This window comes from Rhinichthys klamathensis, unplaced genomic scaffold (assembly GCF_029890125.1).
Source record: "Rhinichthys klamathensis goyatoka isolate OS25496 unplaced genomic scaffold, OSU_Roscu_1.1 h1tg000229l_1, whole genome shotgun sequence".
NCBI lineage: Eukaryota > Metazoa > Chordata > Actinopteri > Cypriniformes > Leuciscidae > Rhinichthys > Rhinichthys klamathensis.
The window spans coordinates 683,057-700,787 of record NW_026606753.1 but is presented as its reverse complement, the minus strand read 5'-3'; the positions used below and the strand labels follow the sequence as shown (position 1 = coordinate 700,787).

The window sequence follows — 17,731 nt, the reverse complement described above, 5'->3', positions numbered from 1 at the left end:
ATAGTTATTATGTTAACCAGGTTACGCAACCCTATCTCATGATAAAACGTAATTGTGGTGATTTCGTATGTAATCATGCAATTTGTCAAACCGAAATGTATGATAAAAAAAAAAAAAAAAAAAAAGCATGAAGGTAACTCCAGCCCTAAACCTAACCATCGGGAGGGCGTAAGCAGATCATACAAGATTATCATAAGAGTGTGTTAGGGTCCTGTGAAGTTTGATGTCAGATGCAGGATGACGTTCATTTCGGCACATTATATAATGCAAACTTCTGTAGCTTGATCCCTCTAAACTCTGCTCTGGTTGTATATAATCATCGGCTCCTTAGACATTGATATCTCAGACTGAATTGGATCAAATGTGACACTTCCTCTGCCTTGCATTCAGCTTCCTGTCCACCTCCATTTATCAGCCTCTTCTTGTTTTTTTTTATTTATTAAAGATCAATCTAACCGAAAGAAATGCTGAGAGTCTAAATGCTGATATTAAGAGAAAGGGTGGTTCTCGAATTTAAACTTGATCTCTTCAGATGGTGGTTTTAAATTATGTTTAGGATCTGTACTATGGGAAGGATACATTGTAAATTAGTGTTTTTCTGTACAAAAAAAAATGCTATTAACTACCAGAAAAACCTTTTTAACCGTTTATATGAATATCAATAAACTGATCTTTTCCTCTGTTCTTCACATCCCAATGTAAAGAGATGTGAATAAACTCGGTGTAGTCCTGGCTACTATGTGTATTATATACCGTCCTGATGTATTAAACCTATTTTTCATCGGTTCTCTCTCTTTCTCTCAGGTCATCAAAGCTCTTCTGTGCAGGACCAGCAGTACCAGTTACCGGTGGAGATTGACCCTTTGATAGGTCTGTGGCTTGTCAATCGTCAGTAGAGTGATTTGTGATAGGCTGTTGGGAGTTGTGAGGGCCCAGCCCTTGAGAGGAGATGAGTGCTGTTTTTCACCCAGCCGCCATTCAGCTTCAGTTCAGCATTTGCATGCAAATTGGAAAGCAATGAGCTGTGGCTTAGCCTGTACATCATCAGCTCTCTCTCTCTTTCTTTCTCTGTCTCTCTGTCCTGTCAGACTGAATGAATATGAATGGTGTAATAATGTCTGATTGAAGCCGCGTGGCACACGCTGTCAGGACAATATGTCCTCCTCATCTCTCCGACCTGTTGATGATGGAGTAAAAAAGGAGAGAGGGATGAGAGTGGGAAGATGTGTGATAACATATGGCTGAAGCCTCTCTGAAGGTTCTCTCCCTGCTCCTATTCATCTTATCTCTCTGCTCCCCTGCTGCTCTTATTATTATACAGTAACATATGTCTTGCCTAATTTATCCGTTTGTCACTTCATGGTGTGTCCCCTCATTCCACTCACCTGTACGTTTCTCTACACCTCCACTTCTGTTGGTTTTAAATCTGAATTTAAGCCTTCAGCAATCCAAAATCATTTTGAAATTCTTTGAAATTCATATGAAACAACTGAATTTCAATTTCAACCAGAGCAATTATTATTAAAGTGTTTTGAAATGATCTGAATCTGATAATGTATCCACTTGGGCCGCTTCTAGAATTCTTTTTTTTACAAATTGTCAACAGATGCTAAATAGTCAATAGTGCTAATGCACAATTTCTGTTTACAGATATTTTGAGTAAATATTGTGTAAAATAAATGTAAATAAGTGTAAATAATTGTATAAATGTATAAGAGCTATATTATATTATAATATTACATATACTATAAATATGTGTGTAAGGAATATATAATACAGTACAATACAATACATAGCTAAAGTATGTGGACACCAAAACGTTTAATTTAATTTAAGCATTTAATGGCCAAAATAGGAATTATTAATAGGAATTAATGTTTTCCAATATGTGTTGGAACATGGCTTTAGGGTATTGTTTGCATTTTTACCTACCAAATAAATAAATGGGAATTAAATATTGATTTAAGTTGAAATGATATTAAAGTGATAAAAGAGATGTGAAATTAGCACAGCTATAGTAGGAAATGTTTTACTAAAGCAGGATGTTTACTTTTTTGTTTCTTTTTTTTCTTTTCTTTTAAAAGATTTATCAAAGACAACAAATCACCCTCCCCTCTCCCTCCTGTCTCTCTGTGTGGGGAGAGACCTCTTTCATAGCTCATTTTCTTTCACTCCTTCTCCCATCGTCATGTATGTATTTAGACGGACTGCATTCCACACAGCTCACACATTTAAACACAGTAAATTCTGCATGACTGTGCTGTTGATAATCTGTCCGCTCGCTCCAGCACAGACGCCGTGCTGGTGTGTGTCACGAGTGTGTCTGGGCCTCACACACCTGACTCTGTGTAGTCTGGCCTCTTCCATCTCTCTCTCTCTCACTGTCTCTGTCTTATGTGTTTAAGAAAATACATGTAATTTACAGCATTTTGGTCACATTTTTTTTTTATGATTATTTTAGTCTTTCTTTTGCCAAAAGGGTCTGTTTTTCAAACGTTTATGGCAGAGGAAAATGTGACAGGTATTTTACTGTTCTGTCTTCTGCTGTTTTATGTGTTCATTCACAAATTACATTCGGTCACGCACAGTTAATAATAAATGTCATATTTTCTCATGCAAATGGTTTTACATCTTTATAATCTCTTAAGAGGTTGTCAGAATTTCACTTACCAGACATTGAAATGGACCTTTAGGGTCAAGACTCTTTATTTTTGTACCATATGACTCCCTCTGTTAATGTCTCCACAATTCTGTGGGTGTCTTTACTTCCTTGTTAATCTCTTTCTTTTACTAAGTTTTTCTTACCCTGTAATTCTCTAACTAGCAAAGTTATGTTAGTACTTTTATACCAAAGTGACTCTTTAACCAGTGACTCTTTATCTTTTTTCAGCCAATAATGTGGGCACTCACAGGAGGCAGATCTCAGATCTGTTAGATCAGAGCATCCAGGTAAACGCTCAGTGTTTTGTCATCACAGCTGACAACCGCTTCATCCTGCTGTGTGGATTCTGGGACAAGAGCTTCCGCGTCTACTCTACTGATACAGGTGACGACCCCCCACCACCTCGGTTGTCTATGGAGACACTGCCTCCCCTGCAGTACACAAAAGAAAAGGGTCAAAAGTCACAAATGAGCCTGCAGACTGCATTACAACTCCATTGCCCCAGGGCTCAGATAGCTTTCTCATCTCACGGATGGACCATGACTCCATCTCGCGGGAAGATGAGGCTCAGAACGCAAGTCACGCAAGCGGAACTTGAATTTCAATAGAATCGCACCACACTCAAACGCTCTACACACACAAACACGTACAGTAAATGGGTTGATAGATAGACAGACAAACAGACAGAAATGCATACCTTGTCCCTCAAATGCTTGATGTTTGTTTGTGTTATGCATTATACAGATGCTAGCATGCACATGCAGTTCTCCAAAAGCAAATATTTAAAGTGCAGTAAGAATTGGGGAGTGTGTGAGCTCATCTGGCGTATGTAAACGGCTCAGCAGACAGCAACATCTCAGTGGAGTCATTCACTCGCACCCTGCAGGGAGTACTGCACTGGAAACTGCTGGCCTCATGAAGATCAAAGCCATTATATATATATATATATATATATATATACACAGTGATGGCCAAAATTATTAAAACGGTTAGATTTTTTAATGTTTTAAAAGAAGTCTCTTCTGCTCACCAAGGCTTCATTTATTTGATCCAAAATACACAAAAAAACTGTAATATTGTGAAATATTCGTACAATTTAAAATAACTTTTCTATTTGAATATAATTTAAAATGTAATTTATTCCTGTGATCTGTTTTCAACATTGATAATAATAATAAATGTTTCTTGAGCTTCAAATCATCATATTAGGATGATTTCTGAAGGATCATGCAACACTGAAGACTGGAGTAATGATGCTGAAAATTCAGCTTTACCAACACAGAATTAAATTGCACTTTAAAATATATTCAAATAGAAAACAGTTATTTTAAATTGTAAAAATCTTTCACAATATTACTGTTTTTGCTGTAAAATCTTACCGTTCTAATAATTTTGGCCACCACTATATATATATATATATATATATATATATATAGTGCTTTGTACATACCCAACACCACACACATGCAATAAGTGGTTTACCCTGCTGTGTTGTTGTGTGTTTACAGGTAAACTGACACAGATTGTGTTTGGGCATCTTGATGTGGTGACCTGTCTGGCTCGCTCAGAATCCTACATTGGTGGAGACTGTTACGTTCTCTCCGGCTCCAGAGACGCCACACTACTGCTCTGGTACTGGAACGGCAAGCACAGCAGCATTGGAGAGAACCCTGGGAGTAAGTTGTAAATGTTTAAGTCACGTACAGATGTGTGTGTGTTCATTCAAAAATGAAAATGATGTCATAATTTACTGACTATTCGTGTCAGTTTTGTTGTCTAGAAACAAGCAAATTGGACATCCTGCTAGATAACTCCTTTTGCGTTCCACATGGCATTTTCAGTTTTGGATGAACGGTTCTTTTAATGAAGGCTCCATAATGTGTCTGAACAAATGATTTCAAAAGAGTCTCTAGAGTTCCTCATGTTCCTCACATAGAGAGGTCAAGATCAGGGTAACGTTCAGAACCCAAATCCCCAACCAGAGCTTAGCAAACACACATAGGAAAAGCTTTCATGCAGGTGATGATATCAATGCAACGCAACAGTGTTAAAAGCTCATTGTTCATACACACACATTCCAGTGTGTGTCTGTCAAGGCCAGTGTAATGATTTACGGCTCAATCTCAGAAGCTACAACTAGTTTCATCTGACCACAGCAGGTCTCTGCTCAGAAGATTGAGTTTCAGGCTAGTATCACACCATAAATGGAATCGGCCTGTGTGTGTGTGTGTGTGAGTGAAAGTGGAGGCCAGAGGGCCACAGAGGGAGACAGTAAATGTGACTCGGAGGTCTCCGGCTCAGGAGAGTTCAGTCCCATCTATCTGAGAGAGCAAGAGAACACTCAATAAAAGTGAAAAATGCCACGGGCTTCCCCTGCGCACACTAACCATATGGCTGCGGTGCTGATCAAAGCCCTCTACGCGCACACCCTCGCAAAAACACACACTTCCCCTTTGCTAATTTGGAGTTTTTGGATGCTCTACATGCTGTTAAGTGCTCTCTTACAAATGGGGCAGGATTTATGACTAATTGTGATTTAGGTAATGAGCGTCTAAAGATAAGTACGACTGTAGTAGATGGTTGCCATCAGTGACATTAAAGAGCCTACGAGTTTCATCTAAAGTGAAATGAAACTGAATCTCTGGATATCACATGTAGAATGGTGCAGGACAGATTTTCCAGTAATGTTATTATGTGGGTGAAGGGATGAAAGTTCAAAAGCTAAAAAAATAAATAAATAAATAAATTCAGTCAGTCACGATCAATAAACTTTGCAGGAATTTGTTCAAACTTCCATAATTGGTCCAAACTACTATTTATTATTATGATTTTGGTAACATTTCGTTTTTTTTACTAATTATTTTGTTTAATGACTTCTTTTTTTAAAATTCAAATATTACATTTTAATCAAATTAACAACCCATCAGTAATAATATGGATTCAAGTTCTTGTTACTTTTTTGAGTCAAACATGATTCGTGGTTCTGTAAGTGAGTCATGTTAATTCAGTCAATGATTTGTTAGAATGATTCAAAACAATCAGCCACCATGAGTGAATGTTTGTGAGCAATTCATTAAAAGAATCAGCTTATAGGAGTCATTTGTTTACAAGTCTGTATGTCTGCTTTTGTGTGCAGCCAGCAAAGACAATGCTGCAATCCCACAACTCCTTTCAAATATATTTTCTTTTGCAGCGGTGCTGTAGATTCTGCAGTGGATTTTTAGAGCTAAACAGCAAATTGCTGGTCAGCAATGATGACATTTTATTTTTTGCTATTTGTTCATTTCTTTCATTCTGACACAGTTCTTCGTTTCGGACAGGAATGACGTTACAGTATGATTTCAAACACAGAGTTGTTTATATCCATACCCAGGCTTTCCCGGGCAGTGTACTGTGAAGAATTGTTGAATTGATTCTGTTGACCACACTGCCATCTAATGACCAAATCATGCATAGCACTGTCATGAAGCCTGATTTTTATAACTAATCCAATCTGATGCCGTTTCATTTGCAAATATTACTGCAAAAAACAAAAAAAACCTCTAGAATTGTCTTCTGTTTATGTATTCATTTTCTCTCTTTCTTTCTATGAGTAAATGATACTCTCTAGTGCACATTTGCAGTACAGATAAATAGTATACAGTATATATAGGTATTAGATTGTAATCAGATGTTGTCCTAATGCAAACCAAATGGTGGCCGATGACGGGGAGGTTAAACGATACACCAATATATCAGTTTTATTGATCTTTTCAGGGCACAATCCGACATCAGGCTTTAATCCCCAGAGTTGTAGGGTATAACTCAAAGCTGAGACGTTTAGGAAGTTTGCCACCTAATGAAACCTATACATCTACACTCAGTGTGTGAGAGAGAGAGAGAGAGACTGAGTTAAAGAAATTAAATGTACGACTTCTTTTTGTCCAGGTAAAAAGTGACAATTCATTAGTTCATTAACTGTTATTTGTGGCATTACCTGAGCCACGTTGAAAGGCAGGTGTTTGTGTGAGTGATAGAGACAGAAAGTGCACACTTAAATCCAGCAGAGCTCATTAGACTGATTGAAATAGGTCACATGGATGGCAGAAGAGAGCAAGAGTGTGCACACACTGTAACACAGGTACAGTATAAGTGTCTGATTGCAGTAATTACACACTCTAATTACATTATCACAGAGTAGACAACAAATAAAAACCTAATTTAAACATTGAAATTGACGGTCGTGTTACTAAGTGAAGTTATTACTGTATGTTCTTTAATATAGTGTACAGTTTTCTGATTGTAATTATTATTTGTGCTCCCTTTTTGCGTTTGTATGAACTATTTTTGATCAACTCTGCGTATGTCTCTCCAGCTGAGTTTGTGACTCCTCGGGCGATCCTGACCGGTCATGATTGTGAGGTGACGTGTGCGAGTGTGTGTGCAGAGCTGGGACTGGTCATCAGTGGCTGCAGAGGTAAAGCAAACGCAAACACTGAGCAGATACAGTGCTGCTTATAGAATTAATTTGGTAATTCATTTTCATTTTTTTATTGCTATATCATTTTAAATTGTATTTATTTTAAATAGTTAATTCATCTTATGTATGTATTAGTTCATTTGGGTTTTAGTTATTTTACTTGATTTTGGTCAAAGTTGTCTTTTGCATGGAAGCAGTGCACATATAAATCTGCTTCAGTGCCACTTTACAAAATTGTCCTACATATTCAACATTTTCAAATGAGTTCCTCAAAATTAGCTTAATATAATACCATACTTGATCAAAATGTGAGACATTAACATTTTATTCATGACGGAGAATTAGAAAATTGACAATGTTATTTAAAGCCTGTGTTTTTAACTAAGATCAAAACGCATTTTTAAGTATTTATCTTTAGTGTTTTTATGAGTGTAATTAAGGCCCCTGTACCACAATCTCTAGATTTTTTCTTCCTTCCAACTTTTGGGGCCTACTATTAAAATATTTGTGCCCTGAGTAGGCGCTAAACCTTTTGTACTTGACAGGAAAATGACTGTCTATGTATATCATAATTCTTGAGATATCTATCCTAAACATGGCTTCCCAGATACAAATAACAAATGTGTCAGGGGATGAACAAATATTACAAATGTTAAAATCAACAGACCTTTTTAGGTCCCAAATAACATATACAATTTGGTGCAGCAACACACTGTAATTGTATCTGATTTGACCCTCATGTTTCTGTATGTGTGTGACAACAGAGGGTCCATGTCTTGTCCACTCTATGAACGGTGACCTGTTGAGGACTCTGGAGGGTCCAGACGGCTGTGTGCGGCCACGTTTGGTTATGTCCTCCACTGAGGGTCACTGTGTCATTTATTATGACAAGGGCCACTTCTGTGTGTTCAGCATCAATGGGAAACTACTGGGACATATGGAGGTGGAAGACAACATCAAGGTAAACATGAGCATTAACTATTACAATTATGTGCAATAGGAAGCAAGGCCAACAAGTTGGGCAGCTCTCGCATGTCCATTTGTCCCTCCTTTTTCTTTCTCTCTTTCCATTTGTTCTCAGCCTCTGTGTTTTATCATGTCAGCTGTCTGGGGATGTGATTAAACGCTGGCATGATCTGCCTACAGGCCTCGCTCTTTCCTCTCTCCATCTCTCTTTCTCTTGGCTTCTGAACCCTAAGGGTCCGAATCTGTCCTTTGATCTGCAGGGCTACGAAATGCCACTCAACTTGCATGTGTGTATGAGAGTGAGCAAGAGAGAGGAAGGGCCAATTGCGAGGCCTCCTGCATTAAAGGACACATTTGTCATTGGCAGGCAGAGCTCCTAAAATCGGCCAGCTCTCTTTCCCTCATTCCTGCTCCATCACTTTCTCTTTCCTCGGGGCCTGGGAAAATTCACAGAGCTCTGCATCTCCACCCCCCTCTCTCTCTCTCTCTCTCTCTCTCTCTCTCTCTGTCCTGCACACACATACCCACACCTGCATCCCATTTAACAGGCCGGCTCTGTTACGTGCTCCTCTGCTCTCTGCTGCTCCGAGCTTGATTAGTTTCCTCATTGTGTCCAGGCTCCATTTGTTTTCAATAAACAGAGTCTGGAGTGACGGAGAAGAGGGGTGGCTTCGCTCTTTAACACACTTCTTTATTATTCAACCAATATGACATAATGGAGGATTAGTCTGTCATCTTATAGAATTATGATCCTGGATTTATTTTGTACATTTGTGTACTAATGTTTTAAAGAAAAAATTAGCAGTGATCATTATACAGTACTGTTCAAAGGTTTGGGCTTTTTAAAGAAATGAATGCTTTTATTCAGCAAGGACACATTCAGTTGATCAGAAGTGACTGTAAATACATTTGTAATGTTTCAAATTTCTATTTCAAATAAATGCTGTTCTTTTGAACTTTCTGTTCATCAAAGAATCCTTAAAAAAACTATCATTGTTTCCTCAAAGAATATTAAGACGCTGTTTTCAACATTGATAATAATGTTAAGAAATGTTATAAGAAATGTTTCTTGAGCACCAAATCTGAAGGATCGTGCGACACTGAAGACTGAAAAATCGGCTTTGCCATCACAGGAGTAAATTACATTTGTATTATTAAAACAGAATATAAAATAGAATAGAATACATTTATATTAAAATAGAAACCAGTTATTTTAAATTGAAGTAATATTTCTTTACATTACTGTTTTACTGTCTGTTTGATCAAATAAATGCAGCCTTAGTGAGCATAAAAGACTTTCAAAAACTTTGGAGAAAAAAAACAAAACTTTTGAACAGTAGTGTAGATTTACTAGACAATTTAATTATTGTCCTTGTTCAAAGCCAACATACATTTTGGTATAATTTATCTAAAATCAGACTGATAAATAATTTTGAAATGTTTTACAGCATAAGAGATTTCAAAATAGGATCATTTTGAATGTTTGTGTGAAATAAAGACACAGTCATGCTAAACTCCTTTGACTTCCATTCATATTCGCGCAAACAGGAGAATGGAAAACCAAAGGTTATGCAAATGTTGCATTCGCCTTCACATTTGTTTAACGCTGACCTACAACTGTTTGTATAATGAGAAGACGTGACCAATAGAGGATCTAAACATCACAGATTGACCTCTTGCACTGAATTTAAAGTACACAAACTTCAAAGCTGCAGGTTTGCAGCATTGTGGGGAAAGTGGAGTAGATGAAATATTCCCCCTTTTTGAGTGTTTATTATTATTTTATTGGTGATCTATTTAATAAAAACATAAGCCCTAGTGCATTCTTAGTCTGACTACGGCTTTAAAGGTATTTTATTTCTTTTTTGTCATTCACTGAAACAGAATGATACTCAATTCAAACAAAGTCCCCTTCTAACCAATCTTACTAAATGTCACCAATCAAAACGAGGCTGCTTTTGGCAAGTTTTAGTTTTTACATAATGCTCTACATGACAATTAGTGAATTCAAAAATAAACATGAAGTCACAGAAATATTATCCCTGATCAATTATTGCCATCATTTTCAAGTACTCAACTTCTCTTGCCCATCTCTGACCTCAACACACACACTGTGACACAGTAAGCTCCTCTCATGCCAGATGGAGTGTCATCTTTGTGACAGCGTGTGTTTGTGGAGAAGAGGGTGTATGTGGTTTTGTGTTTGAGTAAGTGGGTTGCTGGGACAGTTTGTTGCTGTGGTTAAAGTGAGTCTTCATGCTGATGGTCTGACAGAACATTAATTTGGACAAGTAGAAATAATACATGAATGACTCTCTGGAGCCCACAACTGAGCGCATGTCTGTTAGTAACCATTTTAGCAGACATTTCCCGAGCCGTCTGCACATACGCAATAGACTGCATTAAAGTCTTCATAAATCCAGTCCTTACTTGTGCCAGACATATCCTGACCTAACACAGACAGATCAGCAGATCAGGAGAGAGAGAAAAAACAGTGGGGCATCATCCAACACAACCCTGTTGTTTAAAATCACAGCATGACTTTAAGTCAGATATCTGAGTCACGGCAGCCATCTTGGATTCTGGAATGGCGGCCCTGGAGGAGAGCACTGATTTATGATTCTGACCCAGCCCGCTCTGCAACCTGGACATCTCTGCTTCTCACAGACCCTTTTCCAGACATGGTCCAGAGGGACCACCGTGGATGCTGGATTATGTACTGATATATTTTCTCAGACATCTTTGAAGCAATAAGGCACATTAGAACAGAAGACTTAATTCCTGTTGCAGCAGTGACCAAACAACATTATTATCCAATCTCAGAGTGAGTCACAGGGTGGAGTTTGAATCTGTTCACATTGCTGGATTTTGGGATGATTCATATTACGGACAATAAAGGAAAAGCGAAACACGTGCATAACTTTGAAGAATCGCTTTATTCTCTTCCTGTCATTAATTGAGACATAGTTGAGACAGTCTCTGGTGATTCTTCCCATATGTCTGTCCTGAGCCTCTGCTTCATACCACGACTGACATAAAATGCTTAAGTTTTTGCCACAGTGTAACCTGAAACCTTATTACACACATCTCAGATACATCCAAAACAAATCAAAAGAGGTCACATGCACGCAAATGCACTCAGATCCCAGCTGCTGTAACGTCTGAAGTCTGCTGGACAGCGATCTAGCAGAACAGTCTCTGTGATTGATACTGGGTATTTCACCCAGGACTGTGCTAGTGGGGAATTAGGTGTGTGTGTGTGTGTGTGTGTGTGTGTGTGTGTGTGTGTGTGTGTGTGTGTGTGTGTGTGTGTGTGTGTGTGTGTGTGTGTGTGTGTGTGTGTGTGTGTGTGTGTGTGTGAGAGTGTAAATAATAAACAATAATAATTTTCTGGGAAAATGGGGAGGGCTGGACAGACCAAAGCAAAGAAATAAACAAAACAGACCCCACCCCTAATCTATACTAACCCCCAATAAACCCCTATCTGGCACACGATCAAGGCGCCCTAACCAAACTTACAGCTGGTGGTCCACCCAGGTCTAGCTGATGTTCCTAGACAGAGAAATATACCTATGGGTAATGTATACCCCGGGGTAGCTCTAAATCTACTCCCCAACTCCCTATGAACAACAAAGAAAAAATGTAATTAACACAAATTATAAGAATCCACAAACAAACAAATGCTCCATCCTGCTGTTACAAGTTCCAAAATGGAACACAAGCTGGGGTTTACTAACACACAAAAACATTTTAAAACTATTGTCAAATGTTCTAATCAAAATGTCAGAGAAGTAGTCTAAACGTCATAAACATCCCCACATGGTACAAACCAAACCAACAGCAGGAACAGAGAGAAAGAACTGATCTAAAACTCGGCTTTATAAAGAGCCCAGCCAGCTGCAGCTGACGAATGGGCGGAGTTCCAAGTCCCAATCAGCCGTTGAACCACTAATCAGCTGCCGGAACAGTCACAGAAGCCATCTTGCCTGTTAGAAAAAACACAAACCACAAGCAATACCAGAAAAAAATGAAAAACAGTCAGTATCTGGTGCGACCACCATTTGCCTCATGCAGTGCAACAAATCTCCTTCGCATAGAGTTGATCAGGTTGTTGATTGTGGCCTGTGGAATGTTGGTCCACTCCAGGACCTGGAACACGCTGTCGTATACGCCGATCCAGAGCATCCCAAACATGCTCAGTGGGTGACATGTCCGGTGAGTATGCTGGCCATGCAAGAACTGGGATGTTTTCAGCTTCCAGGAATTGTGTAAAGATCCTTGGAACATGGGGCCGTGCATTATCATGCTGCAACATGAGGTGATGGTCGTGGATGAATGGGACAACAATGGGCCTCAGGACCTCGTCACGGTATCTCTGTGCATTCAAAATCAATAAAATGCACCTGTGTTCGTTGTCCATAACATACCATAACCCTACCGTCACCATGGGCCACTCGATCCACAACGTTGACATCAGCAAACCGCTCACCCACACGACGCCATACACGCTGTCTACCATCTGCCCTCTCCAAAGTGCCAGACGCCATCGAATGTGAGCATTTGCCCACTCAAGTCAATTACGACGACGAACTGCAGTCAGGTCGAGACCCCGATGAGGACTACGAGCATGCAGATGAGCTTCCCTGAGACGATTTCTGACAGTTTGTGCAGAAATTCTTTGGTTATGCAAACCGATTGTTGCAGCATCTGTCCGGGTGGCTGGTCTCAGACGATCTTGGAGGTGAAGATGCTGGATGTGGAGGTCCTGGGCTGGTGTGGTTACACGTGTTCTGCGGTTGTAAGGCCGGTTGGATGTACTGCCAAATTCTCTGAAACGCCTTTGGAGACGGCTTATGGTAGAGAAATGAACATTCAATTCACGGGCAACAGCTCTGGTGGACCTTCCTGCAGTCAGCATCCCAATTGCACGCTCCCTCAAAACTTGCGACATCTGTGGCCTTGTGCTGTGTGATAAAACTGCACATTTTAGAGTGGCCTTTTATTGTGGCCAGCCTAAGGCACACCTGTGCAATAATCATGCTGTCTAATCAGCATCTTGATATGCCACACCTGTGAGGTGGATGGATCTCGGCAAAGGAGAAGTGCTCACTAACACAGATTTAGACAGATTTATGAACAATATTTGAGAGAAATAGGCCTTTTGTGTACATAGAAAAAGTCTTAGATCTTTGAGTTCAGCTCATGAACAATGGGGGCAAAAACAAAAGTGTTGCGTTTATAATTTTGTTCAGTGTATTTAACTGTATAATAATCATCTATTGCCTAAATGTATGTCAGTATGATTTTATGACGTTCACTTATTTAACCATCAGCCATTACGAATAAAGATGATATTGCCATCTTAGTTTCGGATAACTGAGTTGACCAAAAAAACGAATTTAAAATGGTTTCAACCTAGCCCGTTGAAATAATTATACAAAATTGTTCCGGAAGATAACAAGCATTTGAGTAAATGGAGTTTTAAGTGAAAACCTAATAGTTACTGAAATACAGCCCTTGTGACAACTAGGTCTCCACTACAGGAAGCCAAAGTTCTCCGGTCCATTCTAGCTCCTGTTGTGAGCATCACCTGGATTAGTGCTGGATCTGTACATAAAATAAAATAACTGACTTATATATTTAGTAGTGCTGTCAAATCAATGAATCGATTAATCACATCTAACATAAAAGTTTGTTTATATAATGTGTGTGGATGTATGTATATATATATATATTAGGGCTGTCAAATGATTAATCACGATTAATCACATCCAAAATAAAAGTTTGTGTTTACATAATATATGTGGGTGCACTGTGTATAATTATTTTGTATATATATAAATACACACACATGCATGTATATTTAAGAAAAAAATATTATTTATATATAAAATATTTATATTTATATATAATATAAATTATATATAAATCTATATACAGTATATACATGAAAATATTTCTTAAATATATACAAGCGTGTGTGTATTTATATATATAAAATAATTATACACAGTGCACTCACATATATTATGTAAACAAAAACTTTTATTTTGGATGTGATTAATCACGATTAATCATTTGACAGCCCTAATATATATATATATATATATATATATATATATATATTAGTGCTGTCAATTGATTAAAAATGTAACTAGATTAATCACAATTATTTTCTGTGAATAATCGTGATTAAAACCACTTACATTTTTATACATTTTTAATAGATTTTATATGGTAATCAAACAAAATTATTTCACAGTTAATCTCCAAATTAATTTAGAAACCTTAATGTACAAACATTAATGGCATCTTTTTTATGAATTAAGGCCAGTATCACTGATACAAATACAGCTACTGATGTCTCAATGAAACTGATTTTTATTTTTTTAAATATTAATTAAAGCCATTCAACATTACAGTGTAATTGTTTTTAACATTTATTAGGCTTCAAAAAATGTAACAACTTTTAATTTAAGTTGACTTAAAACAATCCTTTCCTGTCTAACAGGTAGGAAATATACAGAAATTGAATAAAGTTGTCAAACAGTCTGCACTGCATAAATTAAATTAAATATAGATTAATCTTTATTAAAGCTACAAAAGTTATTTAGTCAAGAGCAGTGAGTAATTTTCTGTTAACTTTGTTCTTTGATCAACATTAATGACGGACAGTATTATTGGTCACTTTAAGATCTGCCGCTGTCACACGTCTCACACGCCTCCCATTTTCTCACCATTTTATTTAACTCATTTAAGACTGCTCTTAAGGTGTGTGTGTGCGTGTGCGTGGAATGAAAGAGCCCAGTGTGTTTGCTGTTCTGTATTATCTGTGTTTCTCAGGGGACCTCTAAAGTGTTACATAGCCCATGTGCACACAGGAAAACCAGATGAACAGAATAAATCTCATACTCTGTCTGCCCTTCGCCGCAGGATACCACCGCTACAGCGGTTTAAGAAACAAACTGTTCGCCAGGTTGGCCCCGTGCATGCTGGGAAAGATCGGGGGTTGTGTGGCTTTTGATTGGATGAGGCAGGGCACACTCACTCTAAGGTCCACAGGGGTGTCAGTAAACCCCTGTAATCACCGGCCAGCCGGATGCTCCAGACGTTCATCATCGGCTACAAAGACCTTATTCACTGAGCCGAGAACAAGCAAAAAAAAGCATATTTAAAACACCCATCAAATGCTTATCAGGGTTATTTATCATCGTGAAATTTGAAAGACCGCTAAAAGGTCTGGGGTCTTTTTGAGTGGTTAATTGCCTTTAATATATTTTAAAGTGAGGCTGTTGTGACTGATAGGTTTTTTTATATTTATTGTGAAGCTATCATATCTGTGAAAAAATATTTGCGTGACGTGTTTTATCTGGAATTTAACAAACGTTAAGCAAATTAAGCAAAACGTACTCGCATACATGAACCCACCACTTTGACTTGGAAAATGAAAAGCAGAAAATAGTTATACTGCACACAGTGTGTGACTGTGACAAACAGACTGTTTTTTATATAACACACTGAGTGTCCTCTGTTTTCTGCTCCAGGCGATGCTGCTAAGTAAAGACGGACAGTATCTGCTGTCTGGAGGAGATTCAGGAGTTCTCAGCTTGTGGCAGATTCATGATCTCAAACAGCTCTTCACTTACCCAGGATGTGATGCTGGAATACGCTCTATGGCTATGTCACATGACCAAAGGTAGCATACTTTACATAGACACCAACTTGGTTCCTGTTCCTTTACCAGACTATATATGACATTGGGGAGAGCAAGTATAATCGTAACAATATATACTGTGTTATGTCTGTAAATGCACAATTCAATCTTATTCAAAGTCAAACCAAAATGTATTCAGACACCTTCAAAATTTCTCACATTATCAGTTTTTTTCGCTATAGTTTAGAAAATGGTAATACAATATGACAAGAACTCAGAGTTATCAGATCAGTTGATATTTCAGTGGTTTTGGCCATCCTTCTGTTAGACTGTCTCACGAATGAATTAGGTTGAATAGCTGTCAGCTGTTAAATTTAAGTACACAATTAGATAATACTGTGGCGAGCAGGACGAGGCCGAGAGACGTCTCACAGGTGTCGGACATTACCACTCACGCCACCGGCCTTGCACCGTTCTCTCACGTCTCTCGGCCTAGTCCTGCTCGGGACAAATACCAATTTAGGTCAACCAATTACCAAGCCATGCTTAATTTTGTTCAGTCTGTGGTGTAAAAAGGTCGCATTAGCAATTAAAGAAAAAACACTTAAGCAATACATGGTCAGGTCAAAGTGTCTGAATACATTTTGGTCCCAAATTTTTATAAATTTTACTGGTAGTCCACTTTATAAAGATTATACCCACTTTTTTGGGGTATAATATGTCACAGTTTACTTTATTTTGCAATCCTCACTTACATAAATGAACTATAGAGTCCTGCACCCACTAGTAAAAAAATATATATCTGGTGTCTGAATAATTTTTGGTTTGACTGTATATATATATACAGGTCCTTCTCAAAAAATTAGCATATTGTGATAAAGTTCATTTCATTTTCCATAATGTAATGATAAAAATTAAACTTTCAAATATTTTAGATTCATTGCACACCAACTGAAAAATTTCAGGTCTTTTATTGTTTTAATACTGATGATTTTGGCATACAGCTCATGAAAACCCTAAATTCCTGTCTCAAAAAATTAGCATATTTCATCCGACCAATAAAAGAAGTGTTTTTAATAAAAAAAAAAAAGTCAACCTTCAAATAATTATGTTCAGTTATGCACTCAATAGTCAAAACTTGGTCGGGAATCCTTTTGCAGAACTGACTTCTTCAATGCGGCGTGGCATGGAGGCAATCAGCCTGTGGCACTGCTGTGTTATGGAGGCCCAGGATGCTTCGATAGCGGCCTTAAGCTCATCCAGAGTGTTGGGTCTTGCGTCTCTCAACTTTCTCTTCACAATATCCCACAGATTCTCTATGGGGTTCAGGTCAGGAGAGTTGGCAGGCCAATTGAGCACAGTAATACCATGGTCAGTAAACCATTTTCCAGTGGTTTTGGCACTGTGAGCAGGTGCCAGGTCGTGCTGAAAAATGAAATCTTCATCTCCATAAAGCTTTTCAGCAGATGGAAGCATGAAGTGCTCCAAAATCTCCTGATAGCTAGCTGCATTGACCCTGCCCTTGATAAAACACAGTGCACCAACACCAGCAGCTGACATGGCACCCCAGACCATCACTGACTGTGGGTACTTGACACTGGACTTCAGGCATTTTGGCATTTCCTTCTCCCCCATCTTCCTCCAGACTCTGGCACCTTGATTTCCGAATGACATGCAAAACTGAGCAACAGTCCAGTGCTGCTTCTCTGTAGCCCAGGTCGGGCGCTTCTGCCGCTGTTTCTGGTTCAAAAGTGACTTGACCTGGGGAATGCGGCACCTGTAGCCCATTTCCTGCACACGCCTGTGCACGGTGGCTCTGGATGTTTTTACTCCAGACTCAGTCCACTGCTTCCGCAGGTCCCCCAAGGTCTGGAATCGGTCCTTCTCCACAATCTTCCTCAGGGTCCGGTCACCTCTTCTCGGTGTGCAGCGTTTTTTGCCACACTTTTTCCTTCCCACAGACTTCCCACTGAGGTGCATTGATACAGCA

The 17,731-nt window shown here is 38.6% G+C and overlaps 1 protein-coding gene across 2 annotated transcripts in view; it reads left to right on the top strand.

Moving 5' to 3' along the window:
* Positions 1-17,731, top strand: part of lrba (LPS responsive beige-like anchor protein) — a 268,042-nt gene that overhangs the window by 247,734 nt on the left and 2,577 nt on the right. For both annotated transcript variants that reach the window (XM_056265070.1, XM_056265069.1), the window contains exons 50-55: positions 805-870; positions 2,891-3,046; positions 4,171-4,338; positions 7,017-7,118; positions 7,886-8,082; positions 15,632-15,783. In XM_056265070.1, the coding sequence (XP_056121045.1) occupies positions 805-870; positions 2,891-3,046; positions 4,171-4,338; positions 7,017-7,118; positions 7,886-8,082; positions 15,632-15,783 (841 nt within the window). The remainder of the gene's footprint in view (positions 1-804; positions 871-2,890; positions 3,047-4,170; positions 4,339-7,016; positions 7,119-7,885; positions 8,083-15,631; positions 15,784-17,731) is intronic.